This window comes from Nicotiana attenuata, chromosome 5 (assembly GCF_001879085.1).
Source record: "Nicotiana attenuata strain UT chromosome 5, NIATTr2, whole genome shotgun sequence".
Lineage (NCBI taxonomy): Eukaryota > Viridiplantae > Streptophyta > Magnoliopsida > Solanales > Solanaceae > Nicotiana > Nicotiana attenuata.
In genome coordinates this window covers 22,455,581-22,476,192 of record NC_031993.1, presented here as the reverse complement: position 1 = coordinate 22,476,192, position 20,612 = coordinate 22,455,581, and the positions used below count along the sequence as shown (strand labels likewise).

At 36.3% G+C, this 20,612-nt stretch overlaps 1 protein-coding gene across 1 annotated transcript; it reads left to right on the top strand.

The window, feature by feature from the left end:
- On the top strand, positions 11,401 to 15,384 carry LOC109225479 (zinc finger CCCH domain-containing protein 14-like). The gene is made up of 3 exons (XM_019390149.1): positions 11,401 to 11,721; positions 12,584 to 12,644; positions 14,409 to 15,384. The coding sequence occupies exons 1-3, from the start codon at positions 11,649 to 11,651 to the stop codon at positions 15,154 to 15,156; spliced, it is 882 nt and encodes a 293-aa protein (XP_019245694.1). The 5' UTR covers positions 11,401 to 11,648; the 3' UTR covers positions 15,157 to 15,384.

Genomic DNA, 20,612 nt, shown 5'->3' with positions numbered 1-20,612 from the left:
GACATTCCATTATGAACTGTAGAATTTTGGAGAAAAAGAAACTAGAGGGAAAGAAAGAGGCAGATGAGAAGAATAAGATGGATAACAATTAGATTGAAAATTTTGTGCAATAAAAAAATAAAGATACGCAAGCCTCAAAACAGGATTAATATAGAGGTAGAGAGGCTTAAATCAATAATGAAGACCAAAGCAAAAGAATTAGGGGGAATAGTGACCCCCCCCCCCCAAAGGTATATACAAGCCAACTGGAGCAATTTTTGGGATTGACGAGCCTTTAACAACAATTGAAGCCAATATCCAATATGTTAAGCACTCTATGACTACTCAACAGAAACAGAACGAGCAAAGCAGATAAAAAAATGTGGAGGAAAAATAAGAACATGTGACAGACGCTTAAAGTGACAATGGGATACTCGATCAGCAGAAGTTAACAGCATAGAAGAGCCACCAAGAACTGCTGAAAGAACTAAGAACAAAAAGAAAAAGACTTGCTGAAAGAACTATGAACAAAAAGAAAAAGACGAGCAATACAAGAAAGATGCCCAAAAAAAGAACAAAGTTGTCTTTAAACCGGCACTGTCTCATGGAGTAATCAGGAAGCGAAAATAACAAAGGAATGATAGTGATCACCATCACACTCTCGGTTGTAGGGGCTCTCAGGGAATAGTTATTTCTCAAGAAATAGAGCTTGAAAAAATTTCGACTGATTTTAAAATTAAGGAGAGTCATTTTGATCATGCTTATGTCAGTAACACAGAGGATGACCAAAAAATAAAGGCACTAAAAATGCGATAGACATAAAAGTACATGACACTAGGGAACCTTTGACAGCGAGTGATCAATCTTCCAGTCTACCAACAGAAGTCAAAAACCAAGAAGGACTAAATTTGGTTGTGGAACTTTACTGTGATCACAAGCAACACAGTAATTGTGATGTGGAAGAAGGTAGCGAGCAAGCTTCTATGATAGAACTCTCTGAATAAAAATGTATTCATAGCAATCCTGGAGATCCAAAACAGTCTCAACAAAGAGAGATGTCACCTAGCACAAGAGGGAGAAGCAGAAACAGAAAGAAAATAAAAAATCGAGGTAACACTGAAAACTCTATAGATACCAAACCCTCTAGTAATAATGAAATGGAGTCCATAGAAATACAACATACTGAAACTTCACATGCTAACATAGTTAGAAGTAGAGGTAACAAACGAGGAAGGGAAACAGAGAAAAGTCCACCTCTCCCAATAGAGGAAAAGGAAACAAACAAAATAACCCCCTCCCCCCCCCCCTATTTCTCAATGATTAGTTCAATTTTTTGGAAAATTAGGGGGTGAGTTCCAAAAAAGTCAATTCACAGACTAAAACCTCTTGCCAACATTAACAATGTGGTTTTCATTGCCACTTAACCGCTTGTTGCTATAAGTAAGATAGAGGGTTACAGAAAATTTTAGGGTTTCCAATATTGTACGACTAATACAAACGAAAAAATTTGGCATTTTTGAAATCATCTTGTCATACCCCGAACTTGGGCCTGGACGTACCACGGCACTCAGTGCCTGACTACATATGACCGAGCAAATCAACTGGCTGGCTGAATCAATATATGATATAATAACATGCTGAATGCGGAAGATAAACTAACACATGCTGATATACTGAAAGTCTAAATGATATAAATCAATGTGCGGAAACACTAACATAAGTCTGAAGTATATTTGTAGCCAACATTGCTTACATGAAAAGCATGTGACTATGTCTAACTGTTACTCTTGTCTATAAAACCTCTAATGAAGTACTGAAAATACTGACTGTCTGTAAATATTGAAAGACTTTAAAGTAATGATAATGCCTCGAAAGAACTGGGCTCACCAAATAGCTGGTACGAGAATCCTAGCACTCTGAATCGTTAACCTGTAAATCATTACCTGCATCACGAGATGCAGGTCCCGGGGAAAAGGGACGTCAGTACGTTTGAATTGCACTGGTATGTAAAGCAACTAAAAGAAAGAACTGTAAATGCTGAAACTAAAACTGAAACTGAATTGATAACTGATAACTAATATCTGATAACTGAAATGATAACTGCTGTAACTGAAACGGATTGATAACTAATAACTTAAATGATAACTGATAACTGAACTGAATAAAGGAAGTAAGGATATGAATACTCCCTCTTCTGAATGATGAACCACCTGTTTATTTGAATAAGTTAATTGCGGCCTCGGGCCCAATATCTATGTGCACAAACTGCGGCCTCAGGATCAAGTATACCTATACATAACTCCAGCCTCAGACCCAAAAATGCATAAAGCATAAACTGCAGCCCCAGACCCAAAGATTACATAAAACATAAACTACGGCCTCAAGCCCAAAGATGCATAAAGCATAAACTGCAGCCTTAGGTCCAAGTACAGAGTCAACATTCAGGGATTTAAAATCAGGAACTGAGAATCATATTGAGTTAAATGATATCGGAATGCTAAATAGAACCAGACTGAGACATGTATTCATGAACTGATTATGATAACTTATGCTTCAACTATTTATGACATGCTGGTAATCTAGACTGGGACTCGTGGGAAATAAACACAAGTTTATATTGATTACGCACTAAGCTCACAACATTCGGAATGAAATTCATGAACGAATTATGAAGCTAGAGAATAGAAGTTCTGCAACTATTCAGGGAACTAGGCTTAACTATATTTCTGAGATAATTAGTAACGTCGTAAAAGAAACGTAGTGTAGGGAGAATCATTAACATTACCAAACATGAATAGTTAGCCTCACATACCTTAACTTCCTGCTCTTGGGCATAATACAACATCCGCCAACCCTTTCAACTTTAATCTATATCAATACAAGTCAAATGGGTTCCATATTAGCAATAATACTCATGTTTTGGTCACTCAGGCATTTTCTCAAACACTTGGTAGGAATAAAGCTTTTATAGCCCTTATTAATGGTGCTTCTACACCCAACAAGCCATTATCTTCCTCCTAGATAAACTCCAAAATCTCAAATTTCTTGTAATCAATATCATTCTTCTTCACCCATAAGATAAACAACACCCTTAACAAATAATCAACAATCAATAACCCAAACATATAATTGTTCATGCTTTTCTAGCAAACCCATGAACTCATATCTCATGAACATAGAGTCTATAATCATTAATTCAATGGTATAATTAATTAGAGGCGAAGACATTACCTTTTTGAACTTCAATCCTCTTGAATTTGAGTTCTAGGGTTTCTTCTCTCAACAATGATGCTCCAATCGAATATCTAATGATTTGGAGGTTTTACCTATATAAATAAGGTGTTGGGAAATTGAAATTAGCTTAGAATCACCATTAGAACTTACCTTGGATGGTGGAGGGATCTTTGAGGAGTTAGGTTCTTGATAGTTTCCCTTTCTAGAGCAAGTTTTTGGGTTTTAGGGTGTGGGGACGAAGTAGGGCTTTTAAAATGACTCCCGGGTGCGCTCCCACGCATCTGAAGGCCCAACCGCGCACCTGGATGCGCAACAAGGCAGTAGCATTGCCACAAGTGTGCGACCGCGCACGAGACCATCTTGGCGCCTACCTAGGGACGTACGCATAGTCCAGTAAAACACACATAACTCTTTGCTCAAAAATTCGTTCAGGCTCCACAATATTCCTTTGGAAAGCATTTCAAAGGGCTACAAATTTCATGGTTTGTGGTTTCTCCAATTCTGTCACGACCCCAAATACCCCGGTCGTGATGGCGCCTATCACAATAGTAGGCCAGCCGAAACGACACGAACCACATGAAAGATCTTTTCTAAAATTTACTCTTTTCTAAACAGATTTAAGTCTCAATTGTTTCATTTTAAAATATCAAGAGAAATACGCGGAAACGAGTACAAAAATACAATCAACACAGCCCGAATCTGGTGTCACTAGTCATGAGCCACTAAGTACAACTCAACATTGTCTGCTTAATACAAATTAAGTCTGAAATATAAAGTATTAGGATAGGAAGGAGAAGGGTAGGGCTGCAAACGCCGTGCAGCTACCTTGCCAACTCCGGAAAATACACAGAAGCTGCTGAAAGCTCAGAAATACCTGAATCTGCACACAAGGTGCAGGGAGTAATGTGAGTACGCCAACTCAGTAAGTAATAAAAGTGAATGAAGACTGAGCAGTAAGAAATTACGTAATCCACGTCATAGCACCATAGCGGGTACAGTATGTCTCCAAAACAGGATACAAATCAAATCATCTCGTTAAACTCCAATTTCAGTAAAATCCTTTGAAAAATAAAGGTGATTCAGGATAGACTTCCCACAGCCCAGTCCTTTATGCGGACCGGAAGGTTCGCAATATTTCATTTATGGTTGGAGAGCGGGTCTTGCTTCGGGTTTCGCCTATGAATGGCATTATGAGATTCAAAAAGAGGGGCAAATTGAGACCAAGGTTTATTAGTCCCTTTGAGGTGTTGTGATGTGTTGGGGAGGTTGCTTATGAGCTTGCCTTACCTCCCAGCCAAGCAGGAGTTCATCCGGTATTTCATGTTTCAATGCTCCGGAGGTATCACGGTGATCTGTCTCGCGTATTGGATTTCAGCTCAGTCTAGTTGGATAAGGATCTATCTTACGTTGAGGATCTAGTGGCTATACTGGACAGGCAGGTCCGAAAGTTGAGGTCAAAGAGCATTGCATCAGTAAAGGTTCAGTGGCGGGGTCAACCAGTCGAGGAGGCGACTTGGGAGACCGAGCAGAATATGCGCAGCCGTTATCCTCATCTTTTCACCACTTCAGGTATGTCTCTATGCTCGTTCGAGGACGAACGATTAAGAGGGGGAGGATGTAATGACCCGGCCGATCGTTTGAGAATTAACGCCGCGATCCCTTATTAACTGTTTCCCCGTATCTATTTCTGCTATTGTGATTTGCTGGGATGATCGAGTTTGAGTTTCGGAGTGTTTTGGGACACTTAAACCCTAAATGAGAGCTTAAGTCTTAGAATTTGGAACGTAGTCGGAACAGTGTGAAGACGGCTTCGGAATGGAATTTCGTCAATTCCGTTAGCTCCGTTGGGTGATTTTGGGCTTAGGGGCGTGTCCAGATTGTATTTTTGAGGTCCGTAGCTCATTTAGGCTTGAAATGGCAAAAGTTGAATTTTTGGAGTTTGGGGTCGATAGTGAAATTTTTGATATCGGGGTCGGAATCTGATTCCGAAAGTTGAAGTAGGTCTGTAGTGTTGAATATTACTTGTGTGAAAAATTTGGGGACGTGGTTTGGTTGGTTTCGGCATCGGTTGTAGAATTTTGAAATTTCAAGTTCATTAAGTTTGGATTGGAGGGTGATTCATGATTTTAGCGTTGTTTGATGTAATTTGAGGGCTCGACTAAGTTTATATGGTGTGTTAGGATTGGTTAGTATATTTGGTTGAGGTACCGGGGCCCTCGGGTGAGTTTCGGATGCTCAACGGGTCATTTTTCGACTTAGAAGCATAGTAGATTTTCTGCTAGTTTTTGTTGCAGAGATTTATTCTTCGCGTTCGCGAAGAAGAGTTTGGGCAGAAGAAGAAAATGCTCTTTGCATTCGCGAGTCCGGGGATGCGTTCGCGAAGGTTTGGACTTCAGTGTATCGCGAAAGCATGAATGACACCGCGTTCGCGTAGAGAAGATGGAGCAGATGGGACCTCATGGATTTACTCTTTGCGTTCGCGAATAAGGGGTCGCATTCGCGAAGGTCCTGGCAGCTGAAGCTACGCGTTCGCGAGAAGGAACTCGCGTTCGCGAAAGACGAAAATGAGCAGTGGATTTTTGGTTCTACGCGAACGTGAGGTGGTGGTTGCGTTCGTGAAGAAGGACGTAACTGGGCATATTTTTAAAGTTCAAAACGAGGGTTTGAGTTCATAACTCCAAAATTTGATTGAGAGCTTGGTAGAAGGCGAAATTTGGAGAGATTTTTGGAGGAAGTTTGTGGGTAATTATTCCTAACTCCTTTTTAGTTATATCCAATTAATCTAAGCTTAATTTCATCATTTAATTTCGGATTTGGGGTGAAAAATTAGGAAAATTGAGAAAAGTTCTTAGGCCGAATTTTGGGACTTTGATCGATATTTTGGTATCGATTTGAGTGTATTTGGTATGGTTAGACTCGTGAGTGAATGGGTGTTCATAATTTGTGACTTTTACCTGATTCCGAGAAGTGGGCCCGGAGAGGATTTTTGGGCGTTTTTCTATTTTCTTGCCCTAGCTTTGATTTCATTAGCTAAATTAGTTGCTTGTAGCTATATTTACGTTATGTAATTGATTTGATTAGATTTGGGCCACTCGGAGTTGGATACTCGTGATAAGAGCGTGATTTCGGATTGATTTGAGCTTGCTTTGAGGTAAGTGGCTTGCCTAACCTTGTGTGGGGGTACTCCCCTTAGGATTTGGTATTGTTTGATATATGAATGTCGTGTACGTGAGGTGACAAGTGCGTACATGGGCTATTATTGAAAAACACCGCTTTCATTAAGTAAATATCTATGTTTTCCTTTAATTGAGCAATACTAGTATATGTAGCTATCCTGTTTAGCTTAGGAAAATATGCTTATGTGCCTTAACTGCCTACCTAGACTCTGTGCAGCATGTTTAGTGTAAGACTTACCTGTCTTCTTTGGTACGAACTTAATCAAAACTGTAGATTTCCTTGCTGAAACTGTTGTTAATGTTGAATGAGTTGTGTATTTACTTTGGGACTACGGAACGGTATTTCGGGAGATTCCCCTGCACGTTTATGTTTGGGACTACGGGACGGTATCCAGGGAGATCTCCCTGTACTGGATATTTACTTTGGGACTACCGAACGGTATTTTGGGAGATCCCCCTGCACATTTACGTTTGGGACTACGGGACGGTATCCCGGGGATCCCCTGTACATTTACGTTTGGGACTACGGACGGTATCCCGTGAGATTCACTGTTGCTATCTCTATGTATTGAGTTGTTTTTTTTTTATGATTTCATTCTCGTTGACTGTTAGTATTTATCTTTACTGCGATATTTCATACTGTTTTATCTTATTATACATATATACCAGTAGGGCCTTGACCTGATCTCGTCGCTACTCGACCGAGGTTAGGCTTGGCACTTACTGGGTATCGCTGTGGTGTACTTATGCCCTTTCCTGCACATGTTTTTCGTGCGCAGATCCAGGTACCTCTTCCCGGCCATATTTCCAGTGAGGCGAGGCGATCTTAGAGACTTCGAGGTATATCTGGAGTTTAGAAGCACTATTTACTTCTGTAGCTTGTGACTCATGATATTCCGGGTTTTTGGAGCATTTATGTTCAGTTCGAGAGTGTTTATTGTATATGCCGAGCGGCTTCTAAACTTCTTAATTAAATTTACCTGTTAAATTATTAGTTTTCATGTTTTCGTTTCATTTTCGCAAAATGCTAGGCTTACCTAGTTGTAAAGACTAGGTGCCGTCACGGCGGTTCACCGAGAGAGAACTTGGGTTGTGACACATTCATGTCATAGCGAGTGAACAACACGCTCAATCGGAAGTGTTTATTTGCATTCAGTTCATCAAGTTGAGGTGTTAAAATAGGAAATATATAAGTTTGTCTACCGGGTTGGCAAACTGACACAACTTTAAGTGGCCATGAGTCCATTTTGCCTTTTGTATTCAGTTTTATTCAAATGTATTTGTAACAGTATTTTAGTTATTCCTGATACATGTTATTACTACTTTATTTAGTATATTTCATTTTTTGTATTCATCGTATTTCTATTTGTATTCAGTGTATTTTACTGTATTTTAAAATTAAATATATTCACTGTTTATATTCTGTTATATTTCAGTGTTTGTATTCAATGTATTCAAATGTTTATATCCTGTACTATATTAAAAGAATACAAATATTCAAAATACATAAATACATGCAAAAAAAAAAATAATGTATTTAAAAACATAATAATTGTATTTGAGTAAATTTTTACATAATACAATATATTTGTATCATTGTATGTGACTAATAACAAATAAGAGAAGGAAGTTCGCCGGAGATGGCATTTTTCGGCCAAGCAAAATACTGTATATATTATATTAAAACTAAAAACGGAGACGAATAAAAACCCCGACCCTCAAAACTTCTCCGTCATAAAAAATGTGAATCGAAAGTTGGAAACTGGATTTAGAACCGAAAATAGATATACTCTCTTTTTTTGGATTGTTTTTTTTTTCAAGAAGGGAAATCAAAAAGGAAAAAAAAAGGTATCTGAGAACTCTAGGAATTTTCTCAAATTTTGCTGAAAACTTTATCCAAGGCTGTCCTTCTCTTTCCCTACTATCTATCCCTTTTTATTCTCTCTCTTTCTCTCATTTTTGTACTCTGTTTCCGATTTTTTTTCTTTGCCCATTCTTGAAGAGAGAGAAGGAAGAGAGAGGAAAATTTTTGTTGAAATTTTGAGAGAGAATAGTGTGTTAATTGAAAGAAAGAGAAAAAAAAAATATAAATAGCGTATTTCACGCCTCAATGGTAGTATATACCATAAATACCTATTTTGCTATAAAATATAAAAATAGATGTAGAAAATAATATTTTAAAATAATTTTAGTTCATAATAAAGTGGAATTTTCAGAAACCACTATTGTTTAGTGGCTATTAACTTCCTATAACTACCATATACATAATTACTTCCTATAGCTACTATAAAGTTGTTACGGTAGTGTATTCGCTGTATTCGCGCCATGTATACATGAATACAATAACAACAATCACCTTAAAAATAGGTATGTTCAGTTGTCCAATAATGAAAATAATATCAACTAGCAGGATACACTCCTAATATAACTCAACAAAATAAATTCTAACATGCCTCATTATCAACCAATTAATTAGAATGATTTTTCAGTTGTATATAACTTTTGTATTTAGTGTATTTTAATTTATTTATTTTTTACTGTTGTATTCATTAGATTCATTGTTCGTATTTGTTATATTCGCTATTTTCTCTATAGTGTATTCAAATGTATTTGTATTCACAGTATTTTAGTTATTTCTAATACATGTTATTACTGTTGTATTCAGTATATTTTATTAGTTGTATGTATTTTTATTTGTATTCAGTGTATTTTACTGTATTTCACTATATTTTAGAATTAAATGTATTCATTGTTTATATTTTGTTCTATTTTAGTGTTTGTATTCAGTGTATTTCAATGTTTATATCCTGTATTTATGCATGAATACAGATGTATTCAACTGTATTGAAAAAATACAAACCTTTAAAATACATAAATACAAGCAAAAAAGATATATTTATGCAAAAGTAAAATGTATTTGAGTGAATTTGTACATAATAAAATGTATTTTTATCATTGTATGTGACTAAATAGCAAAGATGGGAAGAAAGTTCGCCGAAGATGGCGTTTTCCGGCCAAGCAAAATATTGTATATATTGTATTAAAACAAAAAATGGAGGCGAACAAAAACCCTAGCCCTTGAATCTTCTCCGGTGTAAAAATATTGGAGTATCCGTATAGAGAAATCCATTGCAATATTCGGCGTAAAAGAAAGTCGTAGTGACCCTCTTGTTTCAAAATTGTTGAATCGGCCATTGAAGAGGAAATTTAAAATTTTCTGTTGAAAATCTAACAGTGGTGAAGGTTTAAAAAAAAAGTGAAGAGAAAAAGAAGAATCTTGAACCGACCAAAAACCCAAAAACTTTAACACTTACCATGAATTTTTGGAACAAAAACATAGAAAGTGAAAAAGAGAATCGTGCTTCAAAAATTGCGAATACAATCTTGCTGTGAGAGAGAGATCGTGGAGGGAGAAAGAAGAAATATTTTGCTGGGAGAGAATAACTAAAAGAATGAGAGAGAAAAATGGTACATATCGTATTTAATGCCTTAATTAATGGTAGTGTATATTATAAATACCTATTTTGCTATATAAAAAAAAGCTATAGAAAATAATATTTTAAAAGGGTTTTGATTTATAATAATAGGGTATAGACCTTTGCTATAGAAGGTAAAATTTCCTAGGCAGAATAGCCCGGGAGACACTTGTACTTATTCCGGTTTGTCATCCCGGTCCCTACACTCCATAAAGTTTCACCCAGACACTTCAACTTCATCAGAACAAGACTTTTAAACCCTTCTGACCATTGACCGAGCTTATGTGGCATTGATATGGCTAAGGTGGACAAAATGAGTGATTTACACGCACATTAGGTGCGTGAGCTGATGATTTTTCTTTATTAAAAAAATAAAAATAAATAAATAAATAAATAAAATACTACCAGCGATTCCCTTTCGTTCTCCCCCCCCGCGCATCCATCCCCCTTCGTTCTGCCCCCCTCCTCTTCTTCTTCAGCCCTTCGTTCCGCCCCCCCTCCTTCTTCTTCAGCCCTCCGTTCTGCCTCCCACCCCCCCTTTCGTCTTCGTTTTTACCTTCCCCTTTTTCTTCATCTTTCTTCAATCCCTTCTTTCATTAGATTTTCTCCTTGGTATGTATTTCTTCTTCCATCATGTCATCTTCCCCTTCTCTATGATTCATCCATTTCTTCCGGTAGTTTTAGCTTTTAAATTTTTTCACAGCCCTTCCAAATTGGGGTATAGGAATAAGTCAAAATTCAAAAGACTTAATTCTCTGCTCTTGTATTTTTCATGGCTAGATAACTTTCTTTAAACGAAGAGTGAAGGAAGTAGTGGTACTCATGGTGGAGGAGCCATGGCAGGTGGGTTATTGTTTTAAGAAGGTTGAGTGGGTGGGTTTGAAGAAGGGAGGATGAGTTTTCTTTAATTTTAATTTTAGTTTTTTGTTTTTTTATTTTAATTTTTGTTTATGAAATTAAAATTTTGTTAAATAATATTATTTTGGTATAGAATCTGATGTGGATGCTGATTTGTCATCAACGTCAAGCAAGTGAGCATCACACGATTCCGGAGGTGTTTAAAAGTCTTGTTTTGATTAAGTTGAAGTGTCTGGATGAAACTTTATGGAGTGTAGGCACCGGGATAATAAACCAGAACAAGTACAAGTGTCTCCTAGACTATTCTGCCAATTTCCTATAATAAATATGGTGTATACCTTTGCTATAGAAGGTAAAATTTCCTTCGAAAAATCACTCCAAATTGTAGGACTACGAAGTGGGTTAACTAGTGGGCTATCATTGGCAATTCAGCCCAAAAGCAACTACAGCCCAAATAGAACCAGGTGTACTCGTGCACGTGACTTTTACTAGATCCCTCAGCTAACATCACAGAGAGCACGTGACTTCCCCTGATTTTTCTCATCCAAATCCAAATTTCGAGGAACTCGCGGCCGGATTCCAAACTCACACTCTTAACCAAATTTAAACCCCAATTTCCAAATCCAAAATTACAAATTATATGATTCCACTATTTATTATTACCACTACTAATAATAATATTATTTAGTGGTACTGTTTGTTCTATTTATTATCTCATCTCTTACTCATCACGCTTTCTGCTTCTCTCTTCAACCGCCACACCCTTCTTCTTCTTCTTCTTCCCCCTTCGAGAAAAACCCTAGTTCTAGGGTTAGGGTTTTTTCTTCCAAAATCTTTCTTCGTTTAAGCTTCTATTTTTGTTCTACTTTATCATTATTTTAGTTGTAATTTTTATTCGTCTGTTTGGATCTGAGAGTTAGTAGACATGGACCTTCGGAAGAGAAACAGAAACGAAGGTGGTTTTAATGCCAATGGTGGTTTCAAGAAGGCTAAGTCAGGTTTGTGTTTTTGTTTCTTTTGTTTTACAGAACTTCTTAGATCCACTTTTTGCTTTTAAGTTGCTTGCTTGTTTTGCTCTGTTTGACTAACCTTTTTGTTATATTCTCTAGTGGTTGTAGAAGCATTTTGATTGTTGGACAGCATTTGGCTGGAACGTTGTTTGGGATATTAATTTGATTTGTTTAATCTAATAGTGGTAGTGGAAGAACCTACTAGAGTGGTAGTTGAAAAAAAAAGCAATTGAAATATTCAAATTGTTAAATGAATTTGAATTCTTGAACAGTGCTGCAGATATATGAAATAATATTAAGAATGTGTTGAGACTTGTGACTTTCGAGCCTTGCACCATGAGAACCAAGTCTTAGTTAAGTGGAGAAGGGTAGAGGGGCGGGCCCATTTTATTCCTGAGTTTCAAAGGCTACAGTTGGCCCCAAATAGATTTCTACTTATAAAAAATTAGAAATGCGTTGGAATAATTTTGTACATCCCAAAACAGAAACAGTGTAATATAAATTTATAATTTGGGATGCAGAGTATTTTAAAAGGGGTAGTAGAGACTACATTTTGGAAATTTTATTTTTATCTTACCCTAAAGGATGAAATTGAGAATAACCAATAGTTTTTATTGTATACATAGAAAAAACCTTAAGAACATCTGAATTGAAATTTAATATAGTTACATCTGCTTTGTATGATGAAAAAGTTGGGTATCTTGAAGAGTTATCACCTTATAGCATAAGGCAAGTCCTGTTATGCTGGTAATAAAAATTATGATGTCTGTCTAATTTTAATCTACCATCAGTTCTTAAACAACTAACTAATTTCTAACTGGTAAAAAATGCAATTAATTTGGTGCAACAGAAATGGACTCGTTATCAAGTGGTATAGGAAGCAAATCGAAGCCGTGCACGAAGTTTTTCAGGTTCAAATCTTTACCTATCTAATCTAATATTGAAGTTTGAACTTTAATTTGTTTTGGAATTTAATTGATCTCAAGTGCAACAATTCATAATTTCTAATAATTCTTCTCTTGTCATAAGCGCCAAAAAATAGATTTATGCTCGTGAGATTCCCAAATGCTCTAAAAGCATAATGATGAACAATTTTGCTGAGATAATTATTGTCAGCTATTACGCATTTGGAGGAATTATAATGTCCCTGGTTTCTCACATACAAGCTATTGTTAACAAATTTTCCAGAGATAGCATTCCCAGATATAGTGGAGATGGAGTGAGAAACAATATGGTTTCTCAATGACAAACTTCTATATTTTCTCAATAACAATCTTTTATGGTTTGTTGTATCCCAACAATCATGTAATTGTTTGCCCCATAATTATCTTAATTGTTATAATGTTATTAGCCTTCTTGTAATGTATTTAGAATAGCAGGTACGTGATTCTTTCTGTTATTTACCGAGGTATACTAGCTTCTCTTTAACTCTAGTTTAATTCTTGTAATCTACAGTGGATATTAGCTACCGTTTAATGGTCTGAATGGCCCATTTTTTTGGAACTCTTTTGGCTCTTTGAGAACTGTTGTAAGTTGGTTTAAGTGGTGAATTGCTGTTAAAAATATTGAGATTAAGATACTCAGCGACATCTGTAAGCTCCAGTGCTGTTTATCTTGATTTTTTGTGCATCCTATTTATCTATCTTTGTTAAATCTTTTGATTATATTGACCGGGTTCTGCATTGAGATTTTCTGAGTCGCTTGTGACACTTGGAAGAACATGGCAGTATATATGCTCTTGTATATTTTTTTTTTTCAAAAGTACACTGAGAGCAGATGCAAGTGGTGTCCTACTAGTTGGGTTATAGATATTGATTTGCACAAGAGATGGCGTAGTAGTTTTTCCCATTAGAAGTTTAATGTGCGATTGAGTTCGTACATTAGATATTTTTGAAACACATTTAAGTGATTAAGCCAGCCAGGCTGCTATGCTTTTTCTCTTTGTGTGTGTTTTATTGTTTCCAGAAGCTCGAGATTTTTTGCGGAGGAAGAGATTTTTAAAATGATTTTTTTCTCTCTTTTCTTTGAGGTGTTTTTAACAATTTTATGTTGGTGCTAAACTGTCTTCTTTTCTAGAATTGTGGAGTGGTGGGTGCTAAAGAAAGTAGACTATATTGGAGTTAATACATTTTTTTCCTTTTATTTTTATTTTAATTCTTATTTTTACAAGAAAATCAATTTTTTGCTCTTGAAGTGCTGTTTTGCTTTGTTCCAAATGGATAGTTTTCTTTGTTTATCTGCTTTGGAGGTTTTTTTTTTTTGGGGGGGGGGGGAAAGATGGTGGTGATTGACTTCTGGGAAGTTGGATTGACTCTCCAAACCTGCTTTATGCAGTTATCTTACATGCTCATTGTCTTCTAGGTAGTTAGATTATAGAACTCTGGCCTCTCTCGACCTTGCTTCATGCAGTTGGATTACATGATTAAATCAATCTCACATCATGACCGGCGAACCTGATAACTTCACTTAATGGTCCAGGAAGAGTGCTATTGCTTGGTTAGTATAATAGGATATTTTGCGTTCTGTCTAGAGTGCACTTGTGCTAATATTCTAGTCCAGTTGTGTTGTAAGTGTGATTATCTGCTTGTGTCTACTGTCTGCATCATCCATGCTGCTATATGATATGCGAAATCTGCTTTTAGTCTGATTTTGAAGTTTATCTTGTTTTTATGCAGCACTGCTGGCTGCCCTTTTGGTGAGAGCTGCCACTTTCTTCATTATGTTCCTGGTGGCTATAATGCTGTGGCCCAGATGATGAATATGGCACCGTCTCCAGCATCAAGAAATGCAGCAGCACCACCCATGCCCAATGGGAATACTCCTGCTGTGAAAACCAAACTTTGCAACAAGTTCAACTCAGCTGAAGGATGCAAGTTTGGGGATAAATGCCATTTTGCTCATGGGGACTGGGAAATTGGCAAGCCTATCGTGCCATCACAAGAAGATCCACGTGCCATGGGGGGTGGGCCTATTCCTGGTCGTTTTGGTGGGCGAATGGAGCCTCCTATTTCAGGACCTGCTGCTAGCTTTGGTACCTCAGCCACTGCAAAGATCAGTGTCGATGCTTCCCTTGCTGGAGCTATCATTGGGAAGGGCGGGGTGAACTCTAAGCAGATCTGTCGTCAGACAGGAGCCAAGCTGGCTATCCGTGAGCATGAAACAGATAAAAATCTCAGGAACATTGAGCTGGAGGGCACATTTGAACAAATTTCGCAGGCTAGTGCCATGGTAAGAGAGTTGATCAGCAGTCTTGGATCAGTTGGTGGCCCGGGAAGAGCACCGGCAGTACAGGGTGGACCTCCACCTCAAATGAGCAACTACAAGACTAAGCTGTGTGAGAATTTTGCTAAAGGTTCTTGCACTTTTGGAGAAAGGTGCCACTTTGCCCATGGTGCTGCTGAATTGCGCAAAACAGGGGTGTGAGCTTTATAGGCAGCTTAAGTCTTTGTAGTCCCTTGCTTTACTGCATGCCCGGTCGTGCTGGTCATTGTATTATTCTCAATTTTGGGCTCTATTAATGCAACTTTCGTAGATTGAGTTATTACTGTCTGTGCATGGTTTTGATATTTTAAAGGAACAGACGTACTAGTTCTAGCTTTTGCTTATTTGTGTCAGATGCTTTAATTAGCCATCCATTTTTTTTCTTCTATATTCTACTTCCATCCCATACATATTTTTGTGATTTCTGATTAGTATCTCTGTAACTTCACCTGTTGATGACGATGGCTATGGGGATGTGAAGGGGTACAGCGAAAACGGTAAGTTAAGTGTCGTTGCATAAAGCGGGACTCTACAAAGGAATTTTACCCACGAATGCCCGAAGAGTTTTGGTATACATGGGGTAACTGAGGTGACATAATCGAATAAGCGCTTTCCTTGTACTAGACGAGAGTATTCTTTTTTTGTCTCTGTCATAATGTTTATACTATTTTGAGTATTGGCGTCGAAGTTGGGTGAGTACTTGGCTTATTTTCATGGTCGAGAATTTGCAATATGCCGAATCTGAAAAGATTGAGAAAAAAGGGCATACATAGTTCGAACCCTATTACAACGTTCGGGAGTTCATTTGGTTCATTATATGTATGATTATGTATGTGATATTGATTGTTATATGAGGAGTAATTAATATTAAAAGAGACAGTTGTAAGTGAATAATCTTTACTTCGAAAGGGAATTTTTGTCTTTAAATAGATAAATCCATTGCTGTTAATACAGTGTTTTTGTTCTACATATCGATCTCTCATAAAATGACATGAATTCTTGAGTAATAGTATAAATATTTTAATTTCACCAACCAAAAGTTGCATTATAATGAGGTGATGATCAATTATTATTTCTTGTACGATCAATCAAGCATTATATTATCTCATACCGAATTTCATGCTGTGATCAAGTGCTCCAATCGTCCCCTTCTAGTTTATCTGAGTTAGTTTCTGTTTGACCAAAAAAGTATTAACTTTTTGTTAAAATGATTATACTTGTTTATTGAAGGATTAAACCTAGTTAATGATAATATTCCTAGATAAGGATTTCTAATAGACAGCTCACGTTAGAGAGATCTGGTGTGGAGTTGGCAACAACATTTATTAAATATTCCAAAAAGTATGAGCAATAATGGAGATATAACTAGCAATAAATCGCAATAAATGACATTTATGTAAATAGGAGAAGGGGTTCACCCAATAAATAATGAACTGAGTGATTATTCCTCCTCATAATAATGAGTGAAAGATAGATCTTAGAACATTCGAAATATCCTTAGATCTGATGGAAAAGTGTTGAATAACATAAGCAAGGATCTTGATAAAAAGGTAACCTTTGTATCTTCGCAATAGTGAGAGAATTTTTTTGTAAAGTCTGCTCTTATTACAATGAATATCACATGCCTTTGGTCATTCTCTTTTTTCCTATTTGTATGGGACATACCCCCTACAAATCCTGATAGTATAAGTGCAAAGAATATTCAATGGAATATTCTCTTTAATATCCTATTCTAATAAGCTAGCCGTTACTGCTCTTTCTGTGTTGCTCGACCTCGACCATCTTAGCATCTCGATCATGAGCCTCACTATTTTCTGGTCGACCTCAGCTGACTCTTTTCTCGATGTTACTTAGCCCCAAGTACTGAGACAGATTTCGACCTATACAATTTTCGCGATTAATATGACACAATACTTGTGAATTACTCCTATATGGTTTAATGAATCAGTCAAGTTTCGAATACCAAAGTCTTAACATAATTGTAAAATTTTCAGAAAACTTCACTCAATATGACTTAATTGCATGGCTCTTTCTAGGGGCGATATAACTTTGGTAGCTTCCACTATAACAATAGAACCTATGGGTAAAATCTTATCATGATAGGACCTATTGATAAAATCAAAAGTGTTGCACATCCATATATATTAGAACTCCAGTACAGTTCTAAAATAACATTCGTCGCTCTACCAATCAAATCAAACGCCGCAATCTTTCTCGTCTTTAAGAAAAGAGAAAAGGTCATTCGAGTAGAGGTCATTTCACATTTCAAACAGAAGTAGAGTCAGAAATTTCTGAGTTCTGGATTCAAAGATACGACTTTAAATTCTAGTAACTAGATTCTAAATTTAATTCTTATACACATCTAATAATTTTTAATACATATACATAATTTACCAGATCTAGTTTAAATTTAATAATTCTTATATATATATATCCTAATTCGGCTACCTCTCTACTCATTAAGACAGATATCAAAAACGAAACTATTGCCAAGGAAAACTGGAGTACGCTATGCCCCATCACCTACAAAAAGATCGCTATGCCCCATCACCTACAAAAAGAGGGCGAAGTGCACAAATAGCCACTAAAAGTAGCTGCTTTTATTTTAAAGCCAGTGTTTTCAATGTATTTAGGCTTTAGCCACTGCTTTAATAAACTTATACCTGACTGGACGAAATTACCCTTCTGGTATAAGTTATACCTACGCTTTTAATCCCACAGAACCAGAAGCAGCAGCAACAGCAGCAGAAGCGACGATCGACACTGTGATCGCAATTCTCTTCCAATTTCAAAAGTTCAACATTTTCATCCAAAAAATCGACATAGAAAAACAGTAAGTTATACTTTCATGTGTTTCTATCGATTTTTATTTCGATATAGTTATACTTTTTCCGATTTGTATTGATTTGATTATATAGTAGATAAGAATTTGATTTTTTTTTTGAATTTCTGGATTGATAAAGTTAAGGACATCGCCTCCTATGATAATTCTATAAAAGTTGAGCACATAATATTAAGGACATAGTGTCATCATTTTGGAAATTGAATTCAAAAATTAAGGATACAATGTCCTTAACTTTGATTCTACTGTCCTCATTTTGCAAATTGAATTGAAAAACTTAAGGACACAATGTCCTTCACTTTGTTGCTGTTCTTCTGCATACTAAGTCCTGAAGTTTGAGTTTCAAATTGAAAAAGTTAAGGACAGGAAGTCCTTAAGTTTGAATTACAGATTGAAAAGTTAAGGACATGAGTCCTTAAGTTTTGACTTGCAGGTTAAAAAGTTTAGGACAGACAGTCCTTAACTTTTAATTCCATGTTCAAATGTTAAGGACTGGCAGTCCTTAACTTTTAATTCCATGTTCAAATGTTAAGGACAGGCAGTCCTAAAGTTTTAATTCCAAGTTCAAATGTTAAGGACTGGCAGTCCTTAAGTTTTAATTCCATGTTCAAATGTTAAGGACTGACAGTCCTTACGTTTTAATATCTGGTTCAAAAGTTAAGGACATGTAGTCCTTAACTTTTAATTCCAAGTTCAAATGTTAAGGACTGGCAGTCCTTAACTTTTAATTCCATGTTCAAATGTTAAGGACAGGCAGTTTTTAAGTTTTAATTCCAAGTTCAAATGTTAAGGACAGGCAGTCCTTAACTTTTAATTCCATGTTCAAATGTTAAGGACAGACATTCCTTAAGTTTTAATTTCTGGTTCAAAAGTTAAGGACAGGCAGTCCTTAACTTTTAAATCCAAGTTAAAATGTTAAGGACACTTAGTCCTTACCTTGGTCTTGCACTTACAGTATACCTGTTCTTAATTATACAAGGATTGCTTTATAACGTATGTCCTCAGTTTCCCATTCTCTTGACTTGCAGGATGGAAACAATATGCATTATACTTGCTTTTAATGGTAGATGGACTGAAGACTATAAATATCTTGATCATCAAACAAAGCTTTTTCTAGTACCTGAGTCAATTCGGTTTGAAGATTTCATTAAACAGATCTTTGAGCTTATTGAATTGGATAGAGAAAAGTTTGAAGCAGTGATATGGTTTGATATCAACCTTGGAACAAGCAAAGGAATGCTTGTATCCAAAGATTTAGATCTTCACACATGTATAGAGTTGCTAAAAACTCATTCACTCTTCAAGGGCTGTCATTTCATAGTTGATATTTCGGAAAGAGTTTTTGCATCTACAAGCAATGAACATGTCAACACAGAAACTCAACATGACAATCAAGACAAATGCCAACAGATAATGAAAATAGATATGGTTGAAGCTCAGCCATTAAATGAAGAGGTGCTTCAAACATTTGATTCTATTCAAGTAGAAGGACAAAGCATTATAGAGATTGACAACGAACAAGCTTTGGGTATTCAAGTCTTAGAGAGTGCACCGGTAATCGAAGAAGTTGCTGAAAAAACCTGTACTCAAATAACTAGATGAAGATCAAATTTGAAACAAAAAGAATCCCCAACTACGATATTAAGAGAAAATGCTTCGCTGGATGAAATAAAAGTCGGATCAGTATTTGACAAGAAGAAGAGTATAATTAACTGTTTTTCCAATATAGCAATCAAAGGACATTTTGAATTCAAGGTTGTTAGATCAAGCTCAACAAGATATTCGTTGACATGCAATGATGATAGGTGTTGTTGGTGTGTGCGTGCTTTCAGAATTAAAGATTCAACACTGTTCAAGATAGTAAAGATTGAGAAAAAGCATGACTGCTCTATTAACACTATGAAAGCAGATCAAAGGCATGCTACTTCAAAGTTGATTAGTGGTTACATTATCGACAATCTTCGGGACCCAAGATTTGAAGTTACACCAGCTTTTGTCATGGTAGAGATGCAAAAATTGCATGGACTAGACATTGGATATCACAAGGCGTGGCGTGCTATTCAACATGCTTCCGCTTTAATAAGAGGAAGTACCGAAGAGAATTATGAATTTTTGTCTTCATACTTGTATATGATGACAAGTATAAACCCGGGAACTTATACTAACATAAAGATAGACGACAACAACAGGTAAACAATTTAGGACATGCTGTCTTTAACCTTGTTAACTTTTGAGTTGTAACCAGAAGTTGAGGACTGGCTGTCCTAAGTTTTGAACTTTGAAATCAAAGTTAAGGACAGCATGTCCTTAACTTTATAACTTGGAAATGTAAGTTAAGGACTGACTGTCCTAAACTTCAGGTATTTTAACCTTGTTTTATATTGTATTTTCAGGTTTCTTTATATTTTTTATGCATAGGATCATCAATAGCTGGTTGGAATCATTGTAGACTAGTAATTGCTGTTGATGCAACTTTTTTGAAGTCAAAATAACGTGGTGTTTTAATGATTTCAGTTTCAAAGGATGCAAATAACCAAATTTTCCCATTAGCCTTTGGAATAGCAGAATCTGAAAATAACAATTCCTATGAGTGGTACTTTACTCAGCTTCGCAATGCAATTGGGAGCCGTGAGAATTTAATTTTTTTATCAGACAGGCATCAAGCTATTGCAAATGGCATTGCAAAGGTATATCCTGAAAGCCATCATGGGATTTGCATCTATCATTTGGAGCAGAACCTAAAGCGAAGGAAGGTGAAAAGTGAGGTCATAAAACT

What these genes read in the sequence shown, in the direction of transcription:
- LOC109225479 (XM_019390149.1), top strand. Translation starts at nt 11,649, where the DNA reads ATGGACCTTCGGAAGAGAAACAGAAACGAAGGTGGTTTTAATGCCAAT. An exon ending in TTTCAAGAAGGCTAAGTCAG is followed by an intron (nt 11,722 to 12,583) that starts GTTTGTGTTTTT and finishes TTGGTGCAACAG; the next exon opens with AAATGGACTCGTTATCAAGT. An exon ending in CCGTGCACGAAGTTTTTCAG is followed by an intron (nt 12,645 to 14,408) that starts GTTCAAATCTTT and finishes GTTTTTATGCAG; the next exon opens with CACTGCTGGCTGCCCTTTTG.